The sequence below is a fragment of the Caloenas nicobarica genome, chromosome 14 (genome assembly GCF_036013445.1).
Source record: "Caloenas nicobarica isolate bCalNic1 chromosome 14, bCalNic1.hap1, whole genome shotgun sequence".
In the NCBI taxonomy this organism is placed as follows: domain Eukaryota; kingdom Metazoa; phylum Chordata; class Aves; order Columbiformes; family Columbidae; genus Caloenas; species Caloenas nicobarica.
In genome coordinates this window covers 13,812,349-13,825,306 of record NC_088258.1, presented here as the reverse complement: position 1 = coordinate 13,825,306, position 12,958 = coordinate 13,812,349, and the positions used below count along the sequence as shown (strand labels likewise).

General features: G+C 51.1%; 1 protein-coding gene across 1 annotated transcript in view; it reads right to left on the bottom strand.

Annotated features, from left to right (window-relative positions):
• Window positions 1-10,755, bottom strand: part of AXIN1 (axin 1) — a 71,384-nt gene extending 60,629 nt beyond the window's left edge. The window contains exons 1-2 of the mRNA XM_065644997.1: window positions 10,549-10,755; window positions 7,465-8,436 (exon numbers count right to left, since the gene is read on the bottom strand). Of these exons, the coding sequence (XP_065501069.1) occupies window positions 7,465-8,342 (878 nt within the window). The 5' untranslated portion in view covers window positions 8,343-8,436; window positions 10,549-10,755. The remainder of the gene's footprint in view (window positions 1-7,464; window positions 8,437-10,548) is intronic.
• Window positions 10,756-12,958: the final 2,203 nt, after the last annotated feature.

Below are 12,958 nucleotides of genomic sequence, written 5' to 3'. Positions count from 1 at the left end.
CAACCGCCTGGACCAGGCTGGCAGCAATGGCAGAACAAGGAAGCCCCTCTTCCACATAAATCCCACCCAGTCCGAAAAGCTGATTGCAAGCCAAGAAAAGGACCAAAATTTATGACTGAAAATGGTAAATCTGCTGAACACTAAAGGCATGGTTTTCCAGCAGAGCTAAACCACTCCAAATGTGGACTGCTGAAAAAAAGGCAATCCCACCTTCCCACTCCTACCGCTCTCCTTCTTCCAGCACCAGAATTTCTCTGAACACGCCCTGGAGATGACAAAAACCCTAAACCTCCAGAAAAAAGGAAAATAAAAATGGAGAGAGGGAGAGGACTGAGACTCTCCAGTCTACAACAGGACAGGGAGTATGTGGGGGTTGGAGGGTCAAAGGAAGAATAAAACCCAGTATCTTCTGGTCATTAGTCGAGGGACTAACACGAGGTCCTGGTGCTAACCAGTAGGTCTCACTGGATATTTCAATGATGTTTTTTCTTCTAGCTATACTTTTCCCTCCCTCCGCTGTTTTTCATCAGGATAGATAAAAGCTATTAATCTATTATCAGCTAAAGACCTTCTAAAAGTTGCTACTTTAAGAACAGATTGTATCTTGGGGGCCATAGGACCAAAAAATTCCATGTCTTACCACAAAAGTGTACTCTAGAGTCTTCAAAGGCAAAATCCAATTTCCACATGGGTTTTATAGAATTTGGATAATCTGACTTAAAACTGCAACGGTTCTACTTAAACTCATCATTGCCTTACAACAGTGAACAACGCAGACCAGGGCTGCAAGTAATGATGGGTTTGCTTTTGCATGCAAGCGTGACCTGCTACAATTTAATTTCTGAGCGTGACTTCAGGCAAAGCCGCTCGCTCTAGCACACGGTGGAGGGGAACGAGAAGATGTGTGTCTCCAGAAGAGTCAGACCTTTCCTGAAGTGCCCGGAGCTGGCTATTCAGGGCTGCACCAGCGAAGGGGCATCTTTGCCCCCAAGGAGCACAGATGGGGGCTGCAGCCCCCCAAGCTGCTCACACCTGAGCCATGTGCACACTGCAGCGCTAGGAAAAAAAGCGAGCCTCTTAAGAAATAAAGAGCCCCAAAACCAGCTGACTGCTGGGGATGGTGTATCTCCACGAGGGTCATCTTTGTGGAGTCCAAAGCTGCACTTCCAAATGAAGCGGGCAGTAATTAGCCAATTGCTGGCATTAGGATGGATGGTGTCAGACCTGTTTTGTAGCTGATATGCTCAAAAGCGCAGCTCTCCTCCGGCGTTGTTCCACCTCCAAGTCACCTCGTCGACGCCAGCAGCAGAGCTGTGACAGCCCATTGCCGTGGAACAGGTTGACAACGAGGCACCGAGGACAACCGGGATGGCAAACGCCGGCTGCTCACACTGCCAGGAGAGGCCAGGCAGGGCAAACCCCTGCTCTTCACCAAGTGTCAGATCTTTTCAGAAAGATGCCCAGAATTATATCCACCAGCAATTCGACTTTTTAATCATTTCAATTACTGTGACTAAAACCCTTCAATCGGAACAAAACCGGGGAAAATAACCCCTCTCCTTCTGAAACAGCCTGCCTAGCTTAACAGACCATACCAAATCACGAAGGTTTTTGCTTTTGTGGTCTTCACATATTTCATTTAATGCAGATAATTAACCTCAGTTTCTAATTTCGAATCCTCCACATAAGGAAGCGAAGTGATTGAATACATTCACTGACAGATGGAAAATTAAAATATTACTACAGCTTCTGCATGTGGCTCAAAAGACAGGGCCTTGCAAAAGATCTTTCTTCTTTTATTTGACTGATTAACTGTAATTTGCTTAATGGATTTAAGGATGAGCCTAATAATCCAATGATATTTCCAGGAACCTATTTAGGATATCAGCACCTTCGTTCTGAGTGCTTTTCAAACACTGCGATTTTCTGCGCTACACATACAGCCGCTTCTGAAACCAGATTTCTCTGCCGATCCTAATAAAACCAGGCACGTAATTTATTTTCCATGGACAGTGACTGCCTGGCTGACCTTGCACCACGCAGCCACGGTGCCGTAACTTCTTGCAGCACCTTCTGAAGCCCCAAACCTCGGGACGCCCCACAGCCGCGGGATGCTCGGGCAGCAGCGTCCCAGCCCAGCGGGCAGGCGGGACGTCTCGCACGGCTTGGGGAGCCAACAGCTCTACCAAACACGAGGCCAGCGTGTGTTCCCGCAACACCCCCACACCCTTCTCAGTCCTTTTTCCACCAAGAAAGCCTAGTGTAACAGGATTTCACAGTCTGTCTCAATAGTTAATAAATCCAGGATCTAACAGACTATTAAAGGAAAACATCCAAGAGGCAGTCATTTTTAAAACATCCAATGGTAACTAATTATTCAAGGGATTAGTCCATTATAATGACAACAAAGAAGCTCTTAAAACATAAAGCCAAGCTGAAGCTGAAGGGCAGATCAAACCCAAGGTGCACCCACCCTGTGGCCACCCTGCCCAGCACCCCAGGATCGGTTCAGCTCCCACGCAGCCTTTTAGCACCCAGTTCTTTGTGAACCCAGGCAGAACCCAAACCAGTCTGACCTCCAACCTGGTTCTCAAACACAGATTTGTGCCATCATTGTAAGTGCACATCCAATTAGGAGCATGGCCAATGCTGGACCAGATGGGCCGTGGCTCTGTCTGACCCAGCCGTGAAGCCCCCCAAGGATGGAGATTCCCTCCCCTCTGCTGACCTGTGCCTGGGCTGCATCGCACCCCCATGAAGAAATTCCCCCCTCCATGTCCAACCTGAACCTCTCCAGCACCAAAAAGAGGAGGATATAACTCCCCTTCTGTGCTTTTACTATAAAAGACCATATATCCCAAATAAAACTCAATCACAACAAAATAAGGTAGCTGTTTGCTGGAGAGGGGAGAAAATGCTATTCATTTACCAAAATAGAGTGCTAAAAGCTTAACTACCTGTCTTTAAAAAGAAGCCAAAGCACTGATCCATAACCAAACAACAAATACACCACTTCTTCATCTTGATTTGTGTAAAGGCAAAGCTATGGGCACAAAAGGTATTCTTCTTCAAATAAAATCCATTTTAAACTTGGCAAACACAAGTAGAAATACTTTACACACTGTTAATATAAGCATTTCCATGCAGAAGTTTCATCAGCTTAACAATGTATTTTAAAAAGCTGGCATAAGTTCTGTGCAAAAACACCATCAGTCTTTGTCTTGTATATCTTACAGTGCTGGAGTCACTAAATTACCACTTAGAGCCATTAGCATCAGACCCCACCTCCCCGTTAAGAGTCAGTAACTTCTCTCAAGAACAATGCAGAACCAAAACTATTCTTCTGCAATTTATTTTCTTTAAAATTGGAAATAGCAGCTGCTCTACACAGGCTGCAAATAGGGTTGTATTGATTACAAGTGACGTTATGGGCCTAGTAATTTTAATTCAAGCTAAGCATCCAAAACTTTTCTTTCTGCCTTTATGTATTGGTATAACATTCAGTAGCTGCTTTTTTTTCCAGCAAACAAGCTCTCATGAAGCTCGAACAGCCTAACTCCAAGATGCACATGCTGCGTTTCCAGTTAAAAGAAGCATCAGTAAGACAGGAATATATGCCTTAAATTTTCTAAGCACCGACTGCTCCTGCATCAGTGTTTGTGAATTTGCATCCCCAGTTTTCCACTCGTTCGGTACAATTAACACTGATTCTTTCACCACACAGTCTTGAGTCAGAAGTCTGCAATTTAATATTTAATTATGAATGAAGCAGCAAACCTCAAAATTAGGTCTGCCAGCTAAATTTCAGCTTCTTCCTGATGCAGGCCCAGCTTCTGGCCACCGGACCATTTGTGCTGCCCAAGCAACAGACCCCACATCTTTCCTGAACTACCCTGCGCTCTTCCTCTCCGCATTATGGTTCGTCACAGCATCGTCTCAGACTAGAGGCTGTCACATCCCTCTAAAAGCTCCTTCAGATGATTCTCCACTTGCTTTCTCTGCGTACCCCGTTAGAGAACCACATCGCCCATCGCCTTAATTGAACCACCAACATTTGCGAAACACCGTGAGCTTAGTCAGCTCAGTGCTGTGGAAATCAAAGCTTGGATCATGTAGACAGCTTCCTTTAAAAAAAAAACCAAACCACATGTATATCAAAGGCTCTGTTGGGAAATTTTGTCCATCTGTGCCTAGCAGTTCCACCACAATACACCCCACAATGTCCAACAACTGGACATCTCACCCAGCATCACGTGTCCTCTCATCACCATCCTCCAGGTCTCCTTTTCAACACGGTCTGTACTTCATGACACAGGTCAAATCCCAAAACTGGCAGAGGCAATGTACATCTCCCAGCCTGCTGGTCCCTCAGAAGAGATGAAGGCAAAGCTGCTCACAGGGAACAGCATACACTCTTCTTGCTTTCCACCATGGGAAGAAAGCAAAGGCAATGGCTGTGAGTGCTGGTCCTCAACGCTTTGGGAGCACGAGGGGAGCTAAAGAGGCGGCAGAAGAAACCCGACCCATCAAAAGACACGACTGCAACCTGACAGTTGCACCACCAAACACCAAATTTCCAACATTTTTAAGTGTGCATTTTCCTGGAGTGCTCGAAAACCAGGCTGCAGGGCAGTTCACGGGCACAGGTTTAATTTCTGCTCTTCGGATCTGAGGAACGCCGTCCCAGCGTGTCAGAAGAAGGTTAATGAACGATTTAGCCACCCTCACAACCACGTTAGTGTCACTTTCGGAAGCTGCGAGTTAATGCCCGAGATCTTCGGGGGTTGCCCTCTTTGAAGTTCACTGATCCATAACCAATGTCCAATTAATTTGCAGGAGCCTAACTATAATGACTATTGGCCTTTTCCTACACATACAAAAACACAGTGGGTAACAGCGATGCTTTTGGCTTCGGGATGTTCTCAAATACACATGCACATTTGCAGACCTTCAAAATATCCAACACTAATAACGGGTTGTCTTCTGCCATTTCAGGAATTTTTAACGTTTGCTCTCCCGAGAGCAAGAGCTACCAAATCAAGATTTATGAATTTTCTGCTGCAAAAAATTTGGAGCCAATTCAAGATGCTCATTTGCTAACAGAGAAATACTTCTATTGCATTCGCTCAGATTCCTCTTTATTTAGGGTTTCCATGGAAGCCAAGGAATAGAAGTTCAATCTTGGGAAGATTAAACAGGCACTCAGATATAATGCAAAACAGCTTATTTCAACATTCTCTCAAGAACAGAAACAAAAAAAAAAAAGTTTGTGGAAATTTTCAAAATAAATTGGGACCCAGCCTTTCAAATGCTGCACACCGCTATTGCTTCTTGCTGCAAGCCGCTCCACCAGCTTCCAGCACACTTACTCAGGTGAGAAAGTAAATGAACAAAAAAAGTCTGCAGGATAAAGACACTACAGCTTAAAAACCAGCTTATTCAAGACAGCTATTGCTATATAACATCTGGGAAGTTAATTCAACCACAAGGTCTCACACAAAGAGGAACAATCACCTCATAAATTAGTATCTCAGCAGATTTTTTAGAATAAAAAATGCAGAGATTACACAGTTCAGCAGCATCTTTCATGGCGATGCTCTGGATGCTACTAGAGCTGACATACCAACATTTAAAAAATAAATCACTTATCTTCAGTTACTCCAGGCTGAGAAATGGCTCCTGCGCTGGTGAGAACAGTAAACATTTCCGTGCCTCCCTACTCAACAGGTCAACGGAGCGTCAGTAGCCACAATGACAGGCTGTCGGACACTACAAATTAATAGCAATGCGTTTTTTCTGACCTCCACCCCCCAGGTAAAAATTTATTTAATGTTGTTTCAATTTCGTATGAAAATGCCCAAGACTGAGGAACACCACACTAAAATGCTTCTATTTCTCAGGACATTTCTTAACCATTTTAAAATCTGGCACAGATGTATTCAGAAAATGGATAAAGTGCACTTTTTTCTGAAGCTGGAGCTGAGAAGCACAGTGTTGCGTGCAGGTTTTTGCTACCTGCTCCAGTAAGGAAACTAAACACTGCTGAACCTCAGGTTATTTTCAATCTTAAAGCCACTGCCAGTCAAATAAAAAGTTACTTAAATCATAGACTTTTCTAATCCTTTGCTTATGGTGAGTACCTGACCGCTCAGTGAAAACTCATTGCAAGAAATATCCAAGTTTTTTATTAACTCCCCAGGAAGGTCCCAGGATCCTGGGATTTTGTTTTTCCGACCTCTGATTAAAACAGTGGGAGTCCACATTAATTTCCCCCCCCCCCTTTTTTTTTTTTCCCCAAGTTTCACACACAACATCCACCTCCTCAAAATCCAAACCAAACAGGAATCAAACCAAACACATTTTGCTAGCTAAAAGGAGCTGGGACCTTGCGCGAGGTGGGATGGGTTTCCAGCTGCCAGCCTAAAGGGACGGCCAAGGGAGATTAAACACAGAAATGCTTTTCATAAGGCATGCGGCTTTGAAGAGGACAGTTCAGCTACTTCATTTTGTAATCTTCACAAAGCGTCAGGTTTTAGCCTAAGTAGGTCTTAAAACAAGGAGATTTTATTTAAAAAAAAAAAAAAAAGTAGGAATGTGTTCTGGCTGGGTTCTGTTGATTCAGCAAGGGTTAGACACACACACGCTTATTGATCCCAGAGAGCTCCCTGCTAAGTTAATTGTCTGGAATTTTAACCGAGCTCTCAGCAAGTTTCAAAATCCATGTTGGCTGGAGGTGGGTGGGGGACCCAGAAAAAAAACAGGCTGCAAAACTGTGCAACTCCTCTAGTTAAAAAACAAACAAACAGACCAACAAACCAACAGCAATTCCTCTGATGAAGGGAAAAGCTGCAGCAGGGAACCGTTTTAACTGGATTTGGTGATTCCACCTTTGACACCGCTAGAATTCAGTGCTGGGAATATTGCGCGCAAAGCAGTTCCGTTATCAGGCAGTAATGTGAACCCCATTTCACTCATATAAATATTACAGAGGTGAGAGTATCCCCTGCAAGCTTCCTGCAGCCTCTACTTGTGGCTCATCACAACGATTTCCTGGTGTATTTACAAAGAGGAGTTTTACCACGAGCTGTTCTGAGCCCTGACCTGCTGCCGGTGCAGGCTACAGCCAACCTGAAACTGCAGCTCGCTCGGCTCCCTGCACGTGCATGTGGACCTTCACTACCCGCCAAGCCTGACCCGCCTCCAGACCACGTCTAGCAGCAGTTCACCTGGGTGAAGAACATGCTGCAGGGATGATGCAGACAGCAACAGCCAAAGACACCCTTAGAACAACCTGCGACTACTTTCAAATAAAGCTTTGCGTTCCAGCAAAGCGCCCGAGCGATGCCACCCCGTACCGATGGGGATGCTCCCCAGCACCCAAGGTCCCCCAAGGTTTCCTGCATCCGCGGCGGTTCCCAATCCATCCTCCACCGAAGCGACGCGGCCCCAGCGGCGCTCACCCACCTGAACTCCCTGCCCTCGCTGTAGCGCCGGGCCGAGGCGGCGCGCTGGCTGGCCGTCTCCAGGAGCAGCTTCTGCGTCAGCCTGCTGGAAGGCGCCGAGTCCCTGCTGGCCTCGGGCTCGGCCTCTTGGTCACATTTCCACTCCTCGTCCTCGTTCAGAGTCGGCAGATAACCAGGTAGCCCTTTACCTGTCCCGGACCCTGAGCTCGGATCGCTATAAATTTTTGGACTTTCCCCACCTGTCCTCGTGTATTCCAAATAAATATCCGACTTAAGGAACAAAGGGTAGGTATTGTCTTCTATCATGCACTGAATCTCCGTTTGGGCCTGGTCAAACATGTCGGGGTCAATCTGCAGTTTCATGACGCAGTCTTTGATGAAGCTTTTTGTGGCCGGTTTGATCTGCCGGGACACAATGCCATTGTTGTCAAGGATGTATTTTTTGTAAATGGCTTTTGCCAGCTTGAGTCTTTTTTCCTCATTAGACGTGCAAGGCTCCAGTTTCCTGAAGCCACTGCAGGCAAACCAGAAGTCCAGCAGATCCGCACAGTCCTCCTGCTTCAGAAAAGTCCTGAAAAGGTTGATACCGTCCTGATCATCCAGCAAGGAGTGCAGCGACTCGGCCCACTTCAGGTAGGGTGGAGTTGGAGAAGCACTCCCCTCGGGCTCGTACCCCAAATCCAAATCGGAGCGCCTCGGTGTTGCCGTGGACGTCTCATTTCTAACCACATCACTTTTACTGGAGTAGAAACCGTGGCTAACTGGCCTTGGGTCTGTGGACACGAGCTCCCCCTCCTCGCCAGGAACCGGTGGCCTTGGAGCATCTTCAGTGAAGCTTCCTCCGAGGTCCAAGGGGAAGCCTTTCCCCTGGATATTCATTTTTCTGGTGCTTGCTTGCGCAGGAACAGTGGGGGATGAGCTCAAATCTCAAATCGCCAATATTTGTAGCTCCAAGGGGAACAAGTTTGTTTGGCTGAAACAGATGAGAAAAAAAATATGTGAGTATCACTGTAAATAAACACTCTAAGATTAAAAACCACTAATTTTGCTCTGCATCCTTATTGTATTAATGCCTCTTTTTCAACAGAACCAATGGCAAAGTTCTTGGTGACTTCAGAGAGTGCAGAATCACGCTTAAACCAGGCACCCTCTAAAAATGACAGTTACAGAATATCCAAAAACTTTACATTCAGCATTCAGGCATTGCTGATACGGCCAGTGCTACTCAAAACCAACAGCCAATTTCACAAGAGACCCAGTTTTATAGGACCCTGGGATCTCGCAGTCCCCACACCCAGGAGATCTACGCTCAGGTACCAGCTGGCGCCACAGAACACACGCCGTCTTCCGCGCTGGCATGAGCTCCTCCGCACAGCCCACCTGGGCAGCACGCGTGCCAGGTCACGCTAAGGCTGCAGCCTTTTAACTGGCTACCGAACTAGGAAATTCTCATCCCCAAACAGGAATTTAAGTATCGTGAAAAATATTCTGAAAGAATACCCAGTTAGTCCTGAAAGCGAGACTGCACCTTAATCAAACACAGGTGGCTTTTGTACGCTCAAGTGACATACCAGCGCCACATTCCTCACAAATATCTGCATTTTAGAAACACACTGTGTTGCCTTGTCTAGCTCCAGGGGAATCCAGATGCATTATTGACCCCAATATTTTGGGTATCTGGACTGCATTCTTGCTTCAGACGGGCATGTTAGCACAGGAGCTCAGTACTGGCACCGGTTTTTGTAGACAGGCCACTGAGAAAAGGTGCATTTACACTAACAACATTGCATGCTACGAGCCTGGGAAAATTTCAGGTCATGGAAGGAAGATGAGAAAACCACCTCGAGAAAGAAATCTGATCAAGTATAATGTTTTTAAAGAAGAGCAACGAATCAACATGGAGGATGGGAGGTGTGGGGAAGGAGGGGAAGGCAGAGGAAGGCAATGCCTGGGTTGCTACTTCTGCTGCTTGACAAGGTAACTTCATCATTTAAAGACAGTAGCAAAAGTCTCGTTTCGCAGAATGGCACCAGCCTCAAAGCCGCAAGTGCTGCAGAGCACCAACTGCCTAACAAATTACTCCTTGCACTGGATAAACTCAATTGCATTTGAAAACACACCAGGAAAGACACATTTTAGCTTGGCCTCCCTCTCAAAGCTCGCCCAAGAAACACACCTCTGGGATGCTTTGCCATTTTCCCCCCATTCCCTCGCCCCCGTTGAACCAAGAACAACCGCCTACACCGCGCCTGTCCTTACAGCCCCCCCGCACACCACGAAATAACCCCAGCCAGACCAGGGGCAGCCGGGGAGCAGGGCCAGGCACCGCAGGACCCAGCGCCGCCCTCGCACCTCGACCGAGCCACCCGGAGCAGGCAGCCGCTGCCCCGGCACCCGACGGGGCTGCATTTTTCGCACCATGCTGCGTTTTTAGGTCGCTTTCACCCCGGTTATGGATGCGAGCCCTGGACTCGCCCCCGTCTCCCCGGTGAGAGTGCCCGGTTACCCCAGCCCGGGCGCTGGGGACCCCCCGGGGCAGCTGCCCCACAGCCATGTCGGTCATTGTTGCGGCGAGGCGGAGCTCGCTGCTCTCCCGGCCGGGGGGAGCCCCGCGGGGTGCGCGCCGAGAGCCGGCCGGGGGACGAGCCGGGCGCCCGGCCGAGGGACGGCGGCGCCGGCCGCTTCGCTCCGCGGAGCGGCCCCTGGCAGGAGCAGCCTCGCCCCCGGCCCGGCCGGGCCCCCGCCGCCCCAAGCTGCCCCGCGGGCGGCGCCGGGCCGGAGCGGGCTCCGCGGGCAGCCCCGGCGCTGACAGGACGCCGCGCGGGGCCCCTCGGCGCCCCCGGGCAACTTCGGGGGAAGAGACCCAGGCGGGCCCCTCGCCGCCGCCGCCCCCGGCCCCGCTCGCCCTCCGCGGCGCGGCCCGGCCCGTGGCGGCCGGCAGGCGCCCGCCCCCCGCGCCCAGGGCGGCCTAGCGCCGGCTCGGCGGCGCCCGGCGCGGCCCCGCGCCTCCCGCCCGGCGGCGGCCTCCGGCGCGGCCTCGGCGCAGGGCCTGGGCTCGGGGCCGCCTCCCCGCTCACTCACTCACCCGCACGGAGCAGCAGCGGCGGCGGCGGCGCGGGGCCCGGCCCATGCGGCTCAGCAGCGGCGGCCCGGGGCGGCGGGCGGCGGCGGGGCGGCGGCGGCACAAAGCGGGCGGCCCGGGACGCCCATGGCCGCGGCCGCTGGCTGGTGGCGGCGACAGGGAGAGAGCAGCAACGAGCCCCGCACCGCTCCGCTCCGCCTGCGCCGCTGCCTCCCAGCGCCGGGGACAGCGGCTCAGCCGCGCCCCCCGCGCCCCCGGCCGGTACTGCGGGCCCGGCAGCCCGCGCCGGCAGCCGGCCGCGGGGGCGGAGCGGGGCCGGCCCGGGGGAGGCGGTGCCGGGGCACACGGCGCCCGAGGACGGCGGCTGCCGGGCGGGCCGGGGAGCTCGCAGCCCCGCGCTCACTGCTGGGCAGGCGCGGGGGGGGCGCACGGAGGTCCCCGCCCGAAGAGGCCTGGAGCCCCGGGGAGCCCCGGGCACATGGTCCGGGCAGGGCGCTGGGCGCCCAGCAGGGCTCTGTCTGCGCTGCCGCCTCCTCAAGGGCTGAGCTGCTCCAGGGCTCCGTCTGGCTCTGGCCTAGAGGAGCCCGCAGAGCCCCCCCGAGCACCCCGGGCAGCGATCCCCGGCAGAGGGTCCCGCTCTGCAGACCTCCAGGGCCTGGCGAGGAGCTGGCTGGGCTCGGCAGTGAAAAGGCAGCCACCTTCAAAGCCGCCGGCGGTCCCCCCTGCTCCGTCCAGGGTCGAACATGTGTGCACATGTGTGCAGCCGCGCTGTGCCCAAGAGGGACCGCGCACCGGGGGCGCAGGAGCGCGGTGGCTGCTTCACCAGCAGCTCTTGCCTCCACCAACAACTGGAGCTGGTTTAGAAACCGCAGCATGTGTCCTGCACCTCTGAGCCGGGCAGTTCTGCGGCGGGGAGAAGTAAGGGGATTCGCCAAGAGATGGCACTCTATGGAATGAAATGGGTCCAACAACATGGAGACTCCCGAGGAGGGCAGTGGGAAGCGTGTCGTACCCCGAAATGGAGCTTCTGGCCAGGCAGGGTACCCCACACTGAGCCTGCAGTGCTGGCCTGGAGCGATGTGGGACATCGCAGGAAGAAAAAGGGAATTACCAGATGCAGAGACCAAACGAGAGTGGCGCAATGGGGAATTGCAAAGCCTTATTCTTCCTTGGAAAGTGACGGTACGCTTGGAACCCTGGGACTGAGCCAGGCAGACCCCTAGGTACCATCCCCAAAGCTGAACACACAAACAAGCCCTGAGACAGTTCTCTAAAAATCAGAAATTACTCAGATTTCTGGTAGGGATTGTTTCTGATGCAAGTATTCTATTGTGTGTGCGTGTTCCTGTGAACACTTTCAGAAATGTACACTTTTTCCCCTCTCTCTGAGCTGCACAGAAGTCCACCGTGGACAGTGGCGCTTCCCTTCCCACCCCGGTGCAGAGCCTGGCAGGACGGAGCAGCTCCTCGAGCTCTTTCACGTGAACGATGCTCGGAGCTGATTTACATGTAGCAGTGCAACACTGATCTCGGGCACAATAATAGAAAAGCTGATGTGGGATTCAGCTGGTAAAGAATTAAAGGATGGGAATATAATTAATGCAATCAGCCTAGTTTCTGGAAAATAGCTCTTGCCAAACTCTGATGTCATCCTTTGAAGAGATTACAAGTTTGGCTGATAAAGGTTATGGCATAGAAATAATAGACCTGGACTCCGTTCAGGCATGTGACTTAATCCATATAGTATTCTGATTAAAAATTAGCACAATACAACATCAAGAGAGACACCTTCAAGGAACTGGGAGCTGGCAAACCGACAGCCATCAATGGGGAATCCCTGCAGAAAGGGAGCGCTCTCAGTGGGTGTCCGGGGGTTGGATGGGAAGCCCAATGCTATTCAGCATTTCCATCAATGGTCTAGAAATAGATTAAAAGGTCCTGCTGAGAAAAATGCCGGGGCCAGGGAAATGAGAGGGGCAGCAGACACGGACGAGGTCAAGACAGCTGTAGAAAACTTCATAAGCTGCGTCCCAGGCAAATAAAACGTGGTTGAATGTGAGCAGCTGAGCACAGGGCCCTTCTGCTGGGAACCCACACGGACAAATTCAGAGGGAGCTTAGGAGGCAGGAGGGACAGTGGGAGCAGCAGGGTCCCCTTGGGGAATGTCCTGGCCGAGACTGGGCTGGGTGCTACAGCAGAAGGATTCTCAGCATCTGCATTTCAGAAAGGATGCTGAGAAATTAGGGAGAAGGTGGAGAAGAGTTACTACTGACCCCTGCATTGCAGGGGGATGCCTGAGAACTGCAGCCTCCTCAGCTGGTTCAAAGGAGGCCCAGAGATGCCTTGATTATAACGCTTAAGCAACTTCACGGGTGAGAGACAATCAGGTATTAGAGAGCTTTTCATCTCCCAG